This window comes from Monodon monoceros, unplaced genomic scaffold, assembly GCF_005190385.1.
Source record: "Monodon monoceros isolate NGI ecotype Baffin Bay Population unplaced genomic scaffold, NGI_Narwhal_1 Super_Scaffold_6, whole genome shotgun sequence".
Taxonomy (NCBI): domain Eukaryota; kingdom Metazoa; phylum Chordata; class Mammalia; order Artiodactyla; family Monodontidae; genus Monodon; species Monodon monoceros.
In genome coordinates, this window is record NW_021703783.1 from 64,745,990 (window position 1) to 64,763,856 (window position 17,867).

A 17,867-nucleotide genomic window follows, 5' to 3' on the forward strand; every position below is an offset into this window, starting at 1 on the left:
ATGAGTGAGTGAATAATTTTCTTAAGACAGAATCAATCCATTTTGTTGAGTTGTGATTTTCAATAGGGTAGGGAAGAGGGACTGTTAAAATGCCCTGATTTCAATGCATATATTTCCTCCTTCTCCTTCTGAAACGTCTTCCACATCTCATCCCATATAAGATCCCTGATGATGGTAGTAAGAAGTCAGTGGTATTTTTTCTTTTTTTTTTTCTTTTTGCGGTACGCGGGCCTCTCACTGTTGTGGCCTCTCCCGTTGCGGAGCACAGGCTCCGGACGCGCAGGCTCAGTGGCCATGGCTCACGGACCCAGCCACTCCGCGGCATGTGGGATCCTCCCGGACCGGGGCGCGAACCCATGTGCCCTGCCCCGGCAGGCGGATTCTCAACCACTGCGCCACCAGGGAAGCCCGAAGTCAGTGTTAATAACGGGAATGTGTCAATGCGCAATGTTAAAATCAAGCCGATTTGCAACAATAACTAGGAGAGACTTTAGGGGAGACTGGGGCATCGCAAACGAGCATTGGCAGTTAAAGTGTATCTGGACAGATGTAAACTGGTCGAAGAACAGCAATCCAGGCAGAGGAAGGAACAAAATGACCTGAGCGAAGGCCTAGAAGCTGGGAAGTTCGGTTGGCATTAGGATGCATATAGAGGAGTAATGGGAGATTGGCCTAGAAGTCATAATGGGGCTGGCTGTGAATGCTGGGCTGGGAAGGGTGTTTATTTTGGTAAGAAATAGGATGTGATGAGGGATTCTTGTGAAGCAGAGTGATGGTGTTAGGGTTATACTTCAGGAGTTATATTTCAGGAAGTTTCTCTATCCACAGCATGTATAATAGATCAAAAGGGGAATGAAAGCAGGCAGGGATGACTAGTTCAGTTTTACAAATATTTGTTATGTGCCTAATATGTATTGGGCATTGAAGAAAATATACTCTTTCCATGAGGGGACTTTGAGCCTAATGAAAGAAACAGAATAATAAACAGGCGCTTTTAGTAAGCCTGCTAAGCAATAGGGGTAGGAAATGATGGAAGCCTGAATGGGGGCGGGGGAAGGAGAAAAGAGAAGTTAGAGGTGAATTTAAGGGAAACTTGCGAGCTGGATTTTTCTCTGAGATCCTGACTGGCGTCAACATATCATTAACCAATTTAAAAGTAGATGTAGGAGCAAAGAGAGAAGGACCCCTCATGCACAACTGCGGTGTCGGTGGTGGAAGAATGATGGTGCTTAATGAGGGGCTTGTATGAAAAAGGAGGTGGTGTGTAAGGAAAATTATTTGGATTCAGTCTTATTCAGCTGAAGATACTGAAAGGGCAACTAACAATATTGCTTGATAGTTACACAGTGCTATTTCATTTAGCAGTCTTCTGGTTGCACATGTCAGAATAACAGTTCAAACTAGTGTATTGGCTTATTGGCTTATTTAGTTATTGGCTTATTTAGCAGTGTTAGCTTCAGGCACAACGGGATCCAGCTGCACTAAGAATTGCCTCTGTCTCCTTGATCTGGGTTTTTTGTGTTGGCTTCATTCCTAGGCTCTGTCTTCAGGGAATCCTTTAGTAGCCCTAGGATTTCATCTCATTCTTAAAATAAGATGTCCTTTCCCAGTAGATTGTTGGAGCTGTTTTGACTCCGACTGACCTGGCTGGCTGCTAAGTCAGTTCTTGTGGCCAGAAATGAGGATGGGGGGATATAGTATGCTAACTGGCCAAATCAAATGATAACCTTTCATCAGGAGGTGGGGATAACAGCTTCACTCTATACACATGGACTGAGGGGTGGATGTGGCCTGTTCTCAGAAGGAAGAACAGGACACTGTTAACTAAGAAGAAGGGGTCTGGAAAAACCAGTCCGTGACAGCAGGCTAAGTAATTTTTCAAACATTTTAAGTTAACATTGCCTCATTTGATCTTCAACACAACAATTCGTGAGAAGCGTTGTTATCTACCAACTGTAGGTAAAGAAGCTGTGCTTTAGAGAGGTTAACTGGCCAAAGGTAAGGCTCTGGTGTTAGTAGAGGAACCGGGATTGCATCATTCAGGTATGGCTGTCACCTGGGGCAGTACAAGTGTAGGCTTGTGAGCAACACTCAGGCTGGAGGCGTCGATGGAGAAAGCATCTCTTGAGTTTCAGGTGTCAAAGATGATGACTACAGAGGTGGAAAGTGTAGAGAGAGGGGAGGTCAGGAGACAGAACCGAGAGAAACATCCACATTTGGGAGAAAAATCTGAAAGAGATGCTAGCCAAGGAGTTGGAAAGAAGTCAAAAAAGATAGGAGGGGAATGGGAAGAGTAATGTGTTAAAAGATAAAAGACCCCAGGTAAGACTTCATAAATGTTTATTATTTTGTGCTGAGAGTGTCATAAAAGCTTAAAGGAATTTTAAGTGAAATAGGACCATGGTACATAGATTTTTGAAGGCTATATATATATATATATTGAAGAAAGAGCACTGATTTTGCATTGATGGCTAGCACTAGTTGTTTGGTGTTAATGGTCATAATAATGACAGCAGCTATCATGTGTTACATATATTACATATAACAATGTGCTTTTTGCTTACTAACTCCTTTACTCCTCAAAATGGTCCTATAAGGCAAGTACAGTTATTATCCTTATTTTGCAGATGAAAAAACTGAGGTACAGAGAAGTGGAGTAACTCTGGACCAGTTGGCTCCAGACTCAGTTTTCTTAACCACTGCATTTCACTGCCCTTTCTGGGCATAGATCGGCGTGCTTGGGTAGCACTGAAGCAGGGCAGGTTAACAAAGGCCATGCTCTTTCTTCTTTCTCCTGTGGAAGAAATTTCAACCCATCACCTAAAAGAAAAAAAAAATTTTTTTTAAATATAGAGTTTGGCCTTTACTTACTTTTTAGTAGAAGAATTTGAAAGTACTTGGGAAGAGCGTGCCATTTGATGTTTGGAGAATCTAAGCATCATTCCTCCTCTGAAGGACTGATGGCCATCATTTTTGTGGGTGCTCATGACTGAAAAGGTCAATGGACAGGAAAAATAGTACTGAGAGAAACCCACACAAGGACAGTTGGGATGGCAGTGTCATATCATTCATCCGTTTTACGTTTTACAATAGCGTTGGCCTTTGTCACATTTTTTAAAGGAAAAATCATAATGCAGCAAAAAACAAAGAGCCACAAATGAACAAAACTGAAAACAGATTAAGACCTCCTTGAAAGCTTGAGAGACTGGATCTTTTTGCTTCAAAAGGCAGTCTCTTGGGCCTGTGTTCTCTGGAGAATTCTGCCTACAATTGTTTCTTTTCCACACCTGCTGCTTCAATGTTCTTCACCTTTCCTGGAGTGGAAAATTTCCCAATTCCTTAGGGTCTTTCTGAATTTTCAATACCCACTCATGGAAGTAACATTAGAAATTATATCAGCATGACATTTTGTTTTGAGTTAAGCCTTCTCATTGACTGAGAAGTAGCAGGTTTCCCTCTTTCAGTTTTGGACTTGCATAAGAAAATGCAAATAGATGAGTATCTATTATGTTGAGTGTTGAGCGACTACCTTTACTTCTCATTTTGCTGGCAGATTATCCAGATTCCATTAAATCCCTTTTGGTCTGTATCTTTCTTAATATGATGTGAAGGATGCGTAATGCATCCCTTATCACTGACTTGCATGTGTGACATGACTTATGTACTAAAGCCCAGTGCAATTTAGTCTTATTTCTTGTTCTTTTGCCGTAACATTTATTGAGTAAATAAAAACCCTGGCTAATAATAAGATAATGCCCATCAGAGAATTTTATCAGACCGAAGTCTCCCTTAGTGCAGTATATTTTGAACATGGGTGGGATGTTCCTTTGCTCTTCTATTATTTTATTGACACTGTTTGCCTTTAATTCTTTTCTACAGTGTAAATTTAGGGCTGTGCCGCATCAAAGGTTTTTCTCACAATGAAATTATGAGATTTGTTAGTTTTGTTCTTTGTTTTGAAATTCTTGTTTCATCGCATAGTATATCTTGTTGGTTGTTGCAGATTACTAGATTTATTGCTACGGATATAAGAAATTCTGGCAGCTTTGAACAGATTTTTAAACGTGTGTTTCTTTTTTTTTTCCTTTCCCTCAAAAAGGCTTTACAGAGTTAGTTATGGAGCTGAACTAATAGCATGTAGAAAACGTGGTTTAGGGAACATGCGTCTCCATTCTATAAGGATCTGCCACTGAAAGGGTGAAGTATTGTCCTAAACAAAATGTGCTTTTCAGCTTTTCTCGCTAAATTAGCCAAGCCTTATCCCACAGTGCTTTGCTGTTGAACTTCCTGCTGCCCTGACTTTGATAGTATGAACGTCTCTGCATTGATATTAGAGAAATGCACATCAATATCTAAGTTAATGTTCAGTGGAGGCCAGTTGGCTTTTCATTCTCAGTGGCTTGAAATCAGCTCTAACAACACTGGCAGTTCTTCATATTTCTTTAAAATCTTAATTATAACCCATCAAGTCTTAAGCAATTACTTCTGGGGTAGACTCTTGATGAATGTCATAACAGGGTGTTTTAGTTTAATGGATCCAGACTAACATCTGTTTCTAATATTTTAAAAGCCAATTTATATGGAAATTCATTTATACACAGTCAATACACGGAGCCTTGTAAAAATCAAAATCAAAATGGAAAATCAAACCACTGTGATATAGTAGGTCTTCTGTTAACAAAGGAGTTCACTGATGAGTAGATTCAGCTGTGCTAACACCCAAAATATTGCAGCTTAAACAAGATAGCAATTTCTTTCTCATACTCAGGTAGTTTGCCAAGGGCTGGTATGGTCTACCATGACAGGGACTCAGTTTCCTTCAGTCTTATTGCTCTGTTGGCATGACTTCTATTCCTAAGGACACCTTACGAGTCACGATGGCTGCTGGAACTCCAGCTATTACATCTGTGCTCCAGCAGGAAGCGGGTAGGGGTAGGAGAGGGAAGAATACTAAGCTTTTTCCTTTTAAGGATACTTTTTTCTAGTAGTGCATTGCACTCTGCTTATATATATTCCACTGACCAAATATTAGTCACTGGCCAAATACTAGTCACAGGACCATATTTAGCAGCAAGGGAAGATAGGAAATGATAATTTTTTGTCCATAAGACATGTACCCAGCTAAAAACTAAAGTATGGGAAAATGGAGAATATAGACACTGGAGAACTGTCTGTAACATTGAGTACTTTTTAAAACCTGATTTTGACAGACTTTCTGCCTTTTATTGAGCATCTAGAAAAGTCAGCTCGTTTTCATAAGTAGATAATATATACAGAAGGACTAGCATAGTGTTTGGCAGAGTAGATAACCAACTACTATTAATGTATGTTGATGTCTGTTTTAATTCCAGCCCCCAGATGCACCTAATTTCAGAGGTTGTAGGTCGAACTGAATTTTATAAGGGACTTTTCGTAGATTAGAATACAGTCTTTGTGGAATAATAATAGCAGCAGCTCACAGGGCCAAGGTGTCCTTTGCACTAGTTCTCCAGAACACTCATGTATCTGCAAAGCAGTGTTCTTTGCTTTTTTTACACAGTAGATAAATGAACAATTACAAGGGTTAGAAATGGAGAATCTCGGGCTCCTCCCCAGACCTACTGAATTAGAACCTTTACATGCCTGTTAATGAGATCCCCAGGTGATCTGCATGTATGGGAAGCATTGCTTTGGGCACAGAGGTTCTACCTAAAATTTATTTCTGCTGGGGGGGGGGGCTAGTCCTTGCTGTAAGTGTATCCCCTGCACCAGTATCACCTGAGACTTTCTAGCCAACACGCGGGCAATTGTTTGGCAACTGCTTTATTGAACCTTAAGAGTTAAGCCTTTAACTCTGCATTTATTCTTCAAAGGTATTTGCATTCAAACAAGGAAGAAAGCTTTTGAAGGAGAGAAATACAACCTTAATTGCGGATCTAGTAAGCTATTAAGGGGAGGATCTGAATTCAATCTACTTGTAAAGCCGGCTCCAAGGCTCGTTTGCATTAATCATGTATACCTGGAATCCCATCATAAAGCCACATGATGACAAAGCCACGTGATGACAAGGCTACAAAGGAAGGCAGTGTTTTATCAGTATATTTTAGCAGTGTATTTCCTTCTTTCCTTCTGTATTTTACATTAGATTTCTGTTTCGACATTTTATTTTTTAGCCGTGCTATCAAGACTAATCAGGACCTTCTCCCAGAAACCCCATGGACCCACATTTTCTACAATGATTTTTGGGGGACGCTGCTAACCCACAGCGGCAGCCACAAGTCCTACCGGCCACTCTGCACTCTTTCTTTCCGCCTGAACCATGCCATCGGAGGGCTGAATCCCTGGAGCTACCATCTTGTCAACGTGCTCCTGCATGCGGCGGTCACTGGTCTCTTCACGAGCTTCTCCAAGATCCTGCTTGGGGATGGATACTGGACCTTCATGGCTGGCTTGATGTTTGCCTCTCACCCCATCCACACGGAGGCGGTGGCAGGAATCGTGGGCCGGGCCGATGTGGGGGCCAGTCTCTTCTTCCTCCTCTCCTTGCTCTGCTACATGAAACACTGTTCTACAAGGGGCGCCTCGGCCAGGACCTGGGGCTGGTTCCTGGGGACCGGACTGTGCGCCGGATGCAGCATGCTGTGGAAGGAACAAGGAGTGACGGTCCTGGCGGTTTCAGCCATTTATGACGTCTTTGTCTTTCACAGGCTGAAAATGAAACAGATCTTACCCACCATTTACAAAGTAAGTGATTGTTGGTGCTTGAGCATTGGATTACTGAGTCCTCTCCTTGCTTGGTCCCTTTTCCCCATTTACAAAGCAAATGTGTTCCTCTTCAAAGAGAATTTAAAGTAAGTTACCTTTTGATCTTCGGGAGGTGGAAGTGTCCTCTCTGACCTTTCCCTACTAACTGGGTGTCAGTCACGGATTATTTTATTTCTCAGGTTTCTTATTTTCATGATTTCCAAGGGGCTAGAAGGACAATTCTGCCTTGTAAAGAATATGCATCTTTATTATTTATTTAGTTTTACTCCTCGATTTCGGCCCAAATTCCCTGTAATCCAATAAATTGCCTCTAAAATGTGTTTGAAAAAAATAACACAGCTGATCATAGAGCTAGATGCTCGACTCTGTCAAGAGGAAATCCTCTGCTATTTGTTAATATTACTTTTCCTGAGCTGACTTTGGAAAACAACCCTCTCTGCAGTGCACTGGGAACTCACATTCTTAAATCATGAGTCATATTCACCTTTCCCTGATGTAGTGTATAAAAATAAAAACCGAAGAGTCAAAACAGAAAGTGGTTATTGTAAGTTTTGCCCTGAGGCCAATTAAGACCTTTGCTTCAGGGCTTAATATGTGTTCTTCTGTATTCCCTTAGTGGTTGCAAAATGCAATGTCATCTGAAGGTCACGGAAGCACTTTCGGATCCCACGTACTTAAAGAGAACTGAGCAGTTTTCTGCTGGTTTGTTTGGGTGGCCCAGCACCTCTTGAGAAACTGCCTCCTTCCCATCTCCCCATCCTCCCTCCCTGGCAATAAACTCACCCTTGCTTTAACTTAAGTATAAAGGCAGAACTTCGCCAGTGTTTGCAGACCTCAGCCATTTTCTAAATCATGGACCACAGCCAGTTCCTCCATCCTTTTGGACACTCTTAAGCAAGGAATTACGGTTTAGGATACTGACCCTGAGAAAGCTGTCAAGTTTTCTAGTTTTTACCACTTTTTTCCTCTCAGTTCTTAATTTTACTTAAAATTCAATTGGGAAGAAATTGAAATAACAAAATTGAGGGAAATGGAAACATTTATTTATTTTTATTTTATTTTTAAAATATATTTTTAATTTTTGGCTGCGTTGGGTCTTCGTTGCTGTGCGCAGGCTTTCTCTAGTTGCGGCGAGCGGCGGCTACTCTTCATTGTGGTACATGGGCTTCTCATTGCGGTGGCTTCTCTTTGTTGGGGAGTACAGGCTCTAGGCGCGCGGGCTTCAGTAGTTGTGTCTCGTTGGCTCAGTAGTTGTGTCTCGCTGGCTCAGTAGTTGTGTCTCGCTGGCTCTAGAGCGCAGACTTAGTAGCTGTGGCACACGGGCTTAGTTGCTCCGTGGCATGTGGGATCTTCCCAGACCAGGGCTCGAACCCGTGTCTCCTGCATCGGCAGGTGGATTCTTAACCACTGCACCACCAGGGAAGTCCTCGGAAACATTTATTTTTAAATGACTTTTTTTTCTTTTACGTAGGAAGCAGAGTAATTACTGCTGTGCCTCTGCTCTGCAGGGAACTCCAGTGTCAAGTGCTTAATGAAGTTCTTTTGTGATTTCGGTTAAATGCTGAAACTTTAAAAGAAAACTCTGGTTAGAGTTTGATGCTTTGCAAAGAACATATGGTTTGAAAGTCAAGCTTTTAATTTCAAATCAATTTTAATTAGTCTCTCAAGGAAATTTAGGGAAAATAATCTTTTTCTTTCCTTTGAGAACCATGCCATCAACAATAGACAGTTTTCTTGTTTTACTGGAAATACAAATAGAGTAAGTATAAGACATGGTCCTTGTCCTATGCAGGTTGAGAACTATTTGGGGATGCAGACTGGGTGTTTTAAGACCTTGTGTTGATAGCCTGTGAAACACTGTGGTTTCTCCTACAGAATTTTCATGTCACCATCTCATGAATTAGGAAATTACCTTGGTATGTCAATTCAGGGCTTGCTTTTAGGACCTTTGAAGTTCTCTTCTGAGAAATTTTCAGGTGTGTAAGCCTGTTTTCAAGGATTAAGTTGCTGATTGATCTCCTTACTATAAATATGTCCCATGCAGTATTTGGGACATACTTATAAGAGAAGACTAGCCTTTGTTCATCTGAAATTAAAATATAACAGGGCATCTCGTATTTTATTTGGCAGCCTTACTCATGCAACTGCTGCTTCAGAAAACGAGAAGTGCCACTAGTGCAGGGGAGAAGAACTTTTCTCTCCATCGAAGTTCTTTGGCTGGCCTAATAATCAAATTGCCGTAAGACAGATTAACAGGAGAAAAACAGATTTAGTTTTGTACATACAGGACCCCCTCAGAGACAGGAGAAGCTCCTCAACAGTTAGGCAGTTGAGGTTTCTATGCCATCCTGAGCTAAGGAAAAGGGGGGAGGGGTCTGGAACTTCAGAGGAAGGAAGACGATTCACAGGAAGACAGGACGAGCAAATGTTTGCCATGCCAGACCAAAGAGTCTTCCTTATGTAAAAAAGTTATCTTTGGTAATAACTGTCTTCCTGGCACAGGCTAACTAAATCCTTTTAGGCATTTAAGAGGGAAGTAAAAACTTCTTCTTGAGTCTGTTGGGCCTTAATTGTCTTTCGCTCCATATAATCCACATGCCAAAGTGGCACATTCTGTGGCAGCCTGCCCCGAACCCCATCACTGTGAAGGAATTCGTAAGAGTAGAGAGTGTGAAGTCCCCCGCACTATGGGAAAGGACTTAATGGCTTTGAATGTTCAGTGTCTTGAGAAGTTTTCAGATGGAAACTTGCCCAGGCTGTCTGGCAGCCACTGCTTGCGGGCAAGGGAAGTGGTCAGGGCAGCAAAACCCTTCATCTAATAGTTGCTATCTCAACTTAGCTTTTTCTTTCATTCTTAGGTTTTGGGCCAGTGAGCTTAATGAGGACATTGGGATAACAGACTTTACAGATTCGTAAGGAACCTTGAGACCATCTATGCCAGTCCCCTTGTTTCCAGCTGAGGTGTAGAGAACCAGAGATGTGAAAGTCACCCAGAAAATGGTGGAATCACTAGGACTAGAGGACATATTTGTGACTGTCTAGTGATCTTACACTGTGAAGGTGTGAAGATGAATATAGAAAGTAGTCAGATGACTCCACAGTAGAGAAGAAAATAATAGGCATTGAACCTTAACGTGCACTGGCTGAGTCACGTTGGACTAGTTCAATGCCGTTTCTTCGTGTAGAAATAGAGATAATTAATGTTCTCTCCTAGGGATGTTAGGAAGATTATGTGAAACTGTAGAGTGTTCGTTGTGAACTGGGTGCCCAATATTTGGAAGTCACTTAATGCACATTAGTTGAAGGGAAAGAAGAAATATCAGTGGAAATGTAATTCTTTATCTCAAGAAAGAGAAGGCCAAAGGATAAATTTCTACTAGTCTTTAAACACGCAGTGGTTTGAAAGCATATGAATTAGGAATCAACTAAAGCTGAAGCATGAATATTTAAGCAAAAACTTTCATTTAGAATTTCATGACTATGGGGCTTATAAACACTGGCATAGATTACATATGGAAGTTATAGAAAAATTCCATGTTCTGTCTTTAAAATAAATAGATTTCTATGCCTGGGGTGAGTTAGAAGAGACTCTGAAGGAAGTGGATTAAAAGACTTTTCAACCTTAAACGAATAATCATCTTAAATGTCTTACTAATTAACTCTGCATCAGAGTTATCATAGTTGGCCACATGAAATAAACTTCCCTGCCTTATTAAAACATAACTTATATATAAACAGAAGAATCCAGTGCACAAATGTTTACCTCTATTAGGCAAACTAGAGAACCAGCCATATACTCAAAAATCTAAAGATGGTGGTCCTACAAGCTGGAAATTATTAAAACCAGAGGAGCAAGGCTCTCCATTTTTATAGTTTTGTCCGTAATGTTTTTCTCATAGCAGTCACACTCAGCTTCTCCCTTCACATTTCTTCAGAAATGTCAGAAGTTAGAGGCCTATCAGATCCAGGCCCCAAAGTCAAATGCACACCAGGACCAGGCAGAAGGGCCTGTGGTGAACTAGAGGTTATGCTCTCGCACTCGTACTTCTCTCCATCCCATTATTGCGATAAGCAAATACAGGTTTCAGTTTCGTAGAGGTTAATATTTTTCTAAGACAGACATCTGTATTTTCTATGACATCTCCTGTTATTTATTATTGGTTACTAATTTAAGAACAAATATGCCCTGTTTGGGCCAGACGATATCCTTGGGATGACTGAATTTGGCCAGAAGTCTTGGCTGCCGTTTTTTGACTTCTAAGATTCATGCAAGGGATACCCGTGTCCATATGACATGTAAATTTTTTGTAGTTCTGCGAAAGAAATACGAAAGTTTTTTCTTCGATGAAGTGTTTGAAAAACAGTAGGTACCCAGAAAATCATAGATATTTTATTTAGCATTTGGTAAACATGTATAGTGTTTATATCTGCCAGGCACTGTTCTGAATATGTCAAAAATATTAACACATTTAACTTATTTAGTAAATGCTTATCAAGAGAGTAATATGACTTATGAAATAATGTGGTTGAATATAATATGAAATAATATAGTTTTCAACAGTTAGGAAGATTTCTAAGAAAACAGTATAAAATCTTCAGGAATGTGTATGAATAAAATTAGAGTTCCTAACTATTTTTTTGAAAACTGTTAAATGTTCTAGATCTTCACTTCAGCATCTATTTAATATGTTTCCTACATTATTCTTGGCATCTAGTGCACCATTTGGCACATAGTAGGTACCTAGTAAATTATTGAATTCACCCTTGTTTAAGATTGACTTTTGAAAAGGATGTGCCTGCAATGGTAAAGTGAAATCCTATACTCGCCCCTTTCTACAGTGAGGATTTCATTACTGGTTAGTGAGTTCTGGAAGGTAGGATTGGAAGAAATGCATGTCAGAAAAATGTTGATAAATGAGTTTTCTTGACCTCTCACCAAATGATTATTTTAGCCTTTCTTAGATTATTTTCACTTTTTTTTTTTTTTTGTGGAACGCGGGCCTTTCACTGTTGTGGCCTCTCCCACTGCGGAGCACAGGCTCTGGACGCACAGGCTCAGCGGCCATGGCTCACGGGCCCAGCCGCTCCGTGGCATGTGGGATCCTCCTGGACCGGGGCACAAACCCGTGTCCCCTGCGTTGGCAGGCGGACTCTCAACCACTGCGCCACCAGGGAAGCCCTTCACTTACTTTTTGACAACATAAAACTAAGTAAGGGGAGTGGGGAACCCTTGAAACACACACTAGCCTTGCAAATAAATGCTAGACTTTTATCTGCCCACAGAATATTTTACAAGTCTCCCATGACCCCAGGAGGTACATGGGTAATAAAATCAGTAAAGGCAACATTTTTCTTACTTACCCAACATCAGTCATTGCTTGCCTAGTGGCCATTTTCTGTGCTTATTTAACATCTGTTAACTGTTTTAATGTGGAAACATCTTTTTTTCCCCCCTTTATTAGCCTAATAATCACTTAGTTACAGGTGGGGAAAAAAAATTTAAAAACGAAGGAAACCTGAAAGCGGGTGTAACAATTCTAACTATAGCCCAAAATAATTTGGAAAAATGAAGCCCTTTGAGTTTGATCTTTTTAAAGACTTTCTCTAAAGATGGCTGCATTAATTTTGCTGTAGTTGCTTCCAAGATGTGCATTATCTGGACAGCCTCCTTCAAATAAAATCTTGCGGCTCTATTTCATGTAAACAAGATAAAGAGACTATATTATTAGAGAGGGAAACGGGAGGCATTGCCACTTTCAAAAAACAAGTCATCTCTGTCTAGAAATAACTTTATTTTAATGCTAAGCAGGATGTGTTTGATGGAGGTTGCCTTTGTTGAACAAGTTTACCTTTATCTTGGGTATTATGTAAGCTGGGCTCTACAGCGGGGTGCAGTGATCAGACCCACACTAACAAACAGTCCCATATTTCCAAACCATTTACAGGGTTTATCTTGAGAATGGTTTCTGAGGGTTGGGTCTTACGTTCTGTTGAAGGTTTGGGTTTGTCGCTGTTGGAACACTGAAGACATTAAACGTAGTGCTTCTGTATATCAGACTATTTTGTGTGACTCCGCGTGTACAGAAGAGCCAGCGCATAGCCTGCAGGTATTTGCACATTGAATCCACATGTGCTTTTTTTATTTGATTAGCTGCTCGGATGACATTCGTGGAATCTTATCGTTTATGTCCCTGTCCCTTTTCTTTCTAGACCGGGTTGTGGTTTTACACAAGATGTGACCCTCATATCCATTGCCTTGAATGAAATAGGATATATTTGCCCTTTCTGATTGTCTTTAATCACCATCTGTGCCACTCCAAGTAGTGTTCCTGCTTTCTGAGGATTGTCTTTTCCCCCATGTGCCTTACACTTGACTTTGTGAGAATCCAGATATAGCAAGATACTCCGATTCCGATCACAGTATTTCCTCGCATTATTGAAACTGGGGGACTGTTTGTCATGCAGCTACAAATGAATCTGGATTTCCTCCAAGTAAACTTGTTGTAGCATTTAATATTCATGACCTGTAGTTCTTTAAAACTTTGAACTGCTGCGAAGACCGCTAACCAGATAACACCACAAATAAAGTCGAGGTTCAGAAATATTTTACAATTCAAAAAGCCAAAGATTAATAGGGTATTTTATTCCTGCAGGTTGTCTTCCTCGCTCAGCTAACTTAAGATGATTCTGTATTCTATTTGTGGTTTAGGTTCCAGTTATTTAAATTTGGAAAGCTGATTACCCTTGCAGGTTTCTGTAATGCTTGCATTAGAGTGTTAATACCTGGGACAGTGTTCTATTCACAAATTATGATTGTTTTTTTAAAGATTCATCTTTGTGCAAGGCGTGGTGTTAGGTGATGTGGGGAATCAAAGATGAATCGAAAAAATTCTGCCCTGAAGGACGTTTGAGAGTAGTAGGAAGTGGAGAATAGTGCCTGCCAGTGTAGAACTGAAATTCAAGCTGAAGAGTGGTGAGGGCTGGAGGGGAGGCCCTGGGAGCATTAGGGCGGCTTAGAGGAAGGGGAGGTGACTTTCAGCTGAAGTGCCTTCAGCAGCAAAGGTGTGTGGGAGGAACCCGAAGGATTCTTGGGATATGGGCGTTTATAATTGGACAGACGAGGAAGAGTGGAGAGCGGAGCCTGAGCATTACACAGAGGGACGCTCAGAGGAAGTTACTGAGGAGGACTGAGCAGTCCTTTTGTTAGATACCCAGAGCACCAGGACCTGGAGAGGAAAATGAATCAGGAAAGGTAGACTGAGACAGCTACTGTGTCTAACGACGTCGGGGCCCTTTAAGATGGGTCGTCACCCCGACAATGATGGGAAGTGATGCATGGCTTTCAAATGTGCTAGCCCTTGGACTGGTCCATGGGAGAAGCCCAAGAATGTATAGGCCAGCTCTTCTTGCCTCTTGGAGAACTTTCTTTTCTGTTCTTCCCCTAAACCTTGGGGAGAGAGGGTCCCTTGGGTGATGAGATTAACGACCAGACTCAGGAGTAGAAGTTGTATCTCATTCAGTGAGTGTGTCTCCTATCAGTGTTTATTTCGTTCTTTAGCATTTAAAAGAAAAGCAGTTATTTTCTGAAGGCTAATATTGTCGTACTTTTTTCTCTGTAATATTTGGCATATTATTATATACTCCTAATGAGAAAAACAGGGAGTCCTTAAGGGCTCTTTCCTATGTCCGTTCTTCCAGTATTCCTGAAACGTGTTCAGATATTACTGTGAATGGCCACAAATACAAATCCTTCTTTGTTTTGTACTCTTTCACAAAGGAAGACAAAAAAAAATTTTTACAGGATGGAATAAAACACCCTATCAGCACTAAATTTCAACCAGTTAACTGAGGACACTGTCAGTGAAAATGACACGCAAATTGGACCTTGTGATGAATGAATAATGAGTCTCATTGAAATCATCTCTGCTGTTCTCATAACACTGTCTGGGATGCATATTACATCACTTGGCTCAATTTTCGATAACCTGCTGCCTCAGAGGAATCCAATTGACTGACGGGATCTCATGACTATCAGGTTACTCATATTCAGCTGGGTTCTGTCAATTTCACAGAAAATGATGTGGTTTGCACAAATTTGAAATCCATTGTCATTGCCTAGAAGTCAGATTCCTGTCTTAAATGCCTGGAACAATGGAAATGCTAATTTAGTTTTGATTTCTCAAGTGAAACTTAAGCTATAGAAAGCCTGATTTCTGGAGTACATTAGAGATTCCTTAAAAGGTGTGAGCAGGGTGGGAGGTGGGTTGGATAAAACTGAATATTAAATCAAATTCGTTGATCATTAGAATATCTGTGATATGTGATGCTGTGGTAAAGGCTGCATGGTGTGATGTTTTATTTTTTATATCCAGTTTCATACCTACTGATTACAGTATTCCTTTCTTCAAAAAGGAAAATAAGAAATCAAAAGGGAAGAACAGCACTTTCTGATACAAAAGTCTGCAGTGATTTGGTGCTAGGAAGGTCGATGTGCCCTTGCTCTCAGGGTTTGTCTTTACAGCTCTGCAGCACCCAGATGGCTCCTGTATGCTCTGTTGGTCTGATTACAACTCTTGCATCAAGTGAAATAGCATGAATTCAGAATTTAATACATGTTTCCTCGGTAATTATGGCCTTGATTAGTGAAGTCCGTGTTCATGTTCCAGAGGACACTTTCTTTCTTTCTCCGCATGTTTGTTCATTTCACTTCAGGAAATCAAATAAAATGCAAAGATCATAATGCTTCTCTTTGGTATAATAGGGGAATCTGCAATACCTGCCTTTGGGTATGTGGTTGTCGTTTTGCTTATAATTAATATAAGATTCAGAGAAAACAGCAGGGACAATATGAGAAAAATGAAGGACATGTAAAAACAATGACTCTTAGCTTTTAGTGTATGAAGAAATGGAAGATATATCTAGAATTTCCGTTAATGTATTGCTGAAGATAACTACATACCAAGTACATTTAATAGTCTTTGATTATATGCAACATCATTTGTGACTGCTTAAAAGTAATTAAATTTTATGTATTTAAAAACAGCAAAAAAGAAAAAACCTTAATATTTTAATTTTATGAATTTTGAGTCATTATACCTGTTAGCAGTACCAACCCAGCCTTTTGAGGGCATTGTCTTAGTTTTTAATATATGACACTGAGTTCCTTCGCCCTATAAAAGGGTGTGTGTGTGTGTGTGTGTGTGTGTGTGTGTGTGTGTGTTTTGTGTTTTTTATCAGAATACATGTTTATGTAATGTACTCGGATTATACCAAAGTTATACATGAATGATTTGAGTGTATTTCCATAACTTTTATGAAATGGAAAGCTCCAAATTACATAGGATTATTTTTTTCTAATTTGAAGATTCAGGCAAAAATTTGCCAGTTTACGCGTTCCATCGAGTGAAGTTTCTTTCTTAAAATCTCATGAAAGGGCTTCCCTTGTGGTGCAGTGGTTGAGAGTACGCCTGCCGATGCAGGGGACATGGGTTCGTGCCCCGGTCCGGGAAGATCCCACATGCCGCAGAGTGGCTGGACCCGTGAGCCATGGCCGCTGAGCCTGCGCTTCCGGAGCCTGTGCTCCGCAACGAGAGAGGCCAGAACAGTGAGAGGCCCGCGTACCAAAAAAAAAAAAAAAAAAAATCTCATGACATAGTGTGATAAAAAGTTAAATATATCTAATACTATAGAAACAAGTGATGTTCACTTTGAAGAACGACTTGGTGATTGGCTAGTCTTCTCACGTATAGGTGCAAGTAAGGCTATTTTGGAAAGGCTGTAGGACTGGAACATGCAGGTTTAGATTTAAATGATATGATTTTAGATAAAGTACTAAATGTATTGAACATCAGTTACAGGGTCTGTGAACTAGGAATATAATATTTGCCTTGCCAAGTTATTGCCAGATATGAATATAGTAAGTGTACAGTCTTCAGCCAAGTTCCTCTTCTATAGTACTATCATGATAATCAGCATTTTACTGCATTTCCACAGCATTCCAATAATAGTGAACTTTTTGTCTGTTGTTTTACAGAGCTCTCAATTAGCATAGCTCCGGCTTTTCTAGTGGGATGCAGGGTGAAATGTCAGTCAACTTGTTTGCTATCCTATTCACCAATGCTGACAATTTAAAGAATATTGAGAAGAAGACCTTTTTTAAGGATCATTTTTCTGAACAACACGATTTGATCATTTATCTTTTGTTTGATTGAAAATAAGTACACATACTCATTCCTTAATTTTTCTCCGTTGATAATATCTTGCCATCATCTCATACTTTTATAGCCTGATTTTTCCCCTTCAGGCTCAGGATGGTGCTGTTGCTTATATATATGAAACTGGAGGGGAGCCGGGCCTTTTCTGGTCTGCTCCCCCCGACCTCCCTGTTTCCTGTATATTTCCTTTTGGTAAGGTTTATAGTAAGGAAGATTCGTTCAGTAGCTGCAATAGCTTGCAGCGTTCAAGTCTCATTCTTTGGAGAAAGAGGAAGCAGTTATCACCTAAGGGTGAATGTGCATCTCTTTCCTCCTCCTATTCTTCCCCAGCCTGGCAGCCAATATTGTGGCAGCTGATTCCAGAATCTTTTATAAGAAACCTTTTCAGGGAAACATTGAGGCTGCTTTTTGCTGCTGTTATTGTTGCTGTTCCACAGTTTAGTTTATTTCCCTACCTCCTAGGGAGAGCAGAGTAAGCAAAAAGTTTTATTTTTAAAGCATTCCTGTTTTCTGGCTGCCAAAAATTTTACGAAATATTTCAGACGTCTTAATAACATTCAGACCAAATTATTTTTACAGAAACTTAAATCTGGTAACTTGGGCTTGCTGAGAAAAGTCTATAGGTAAAATTAGTTTTTGATTTCAGAAAATTCAGTATTTAAAAATCTGGTTTAATTGGCAGGTAATAACAGGGCTAAGTGGGGGGTGGTGACTAAAGATTAGGATTCGTTATGGGTTTCCAAACTGGGATGATCATCAGCCTCTCCTGGGGAAACTGTTTTAAACCAGAGATTATAGCCCCAAACTGGAAGCTACTGAATAATAATATTTTGCTCTGCTTATTTTTAGTTTTTTTTTTTTTTTTCTTTTCTTGCGGTACGCGGGCCTCTCACTGCTGTGGCCTCTCCC

At 40.4% G+C, this 17,867-nt stretch overlaps 1 protein-coding gene across 5 annotated transcripts in view; it reads left to right on the forward strand.

Moving 5' to 3' along the window:
- Window positions 1-17,867, forward strand: part of TMTC2 (transmembrane and tetratricopeptide repeat containing 2) — an 842,237-nt gene that overhangs the window by 148,919 nt on the left and 675,451 nt on the right. For 4 of the 5 annotated variants that reach the window (XR_003791067.1, XR_003791066.1, XR_003791068.1 and 1 more), the window contains exon 1: window positions 6,017-6,723. Coding sequence is in view for 2 of the 5 variants with exons in the window: in XM_029204987.1 (XP_029060820.1) it covers window positions 6,022-6,723 (702 nt within the window). In the remaining 3 variants the exon portion in view is untranslated. Of the gene's footprint in view, window positions 1-6,016; window positions 6,724-17,867 lie in introns of those variants that run through there. The other variant, XM_029204988.1, reaches the window with a different exon arrangement.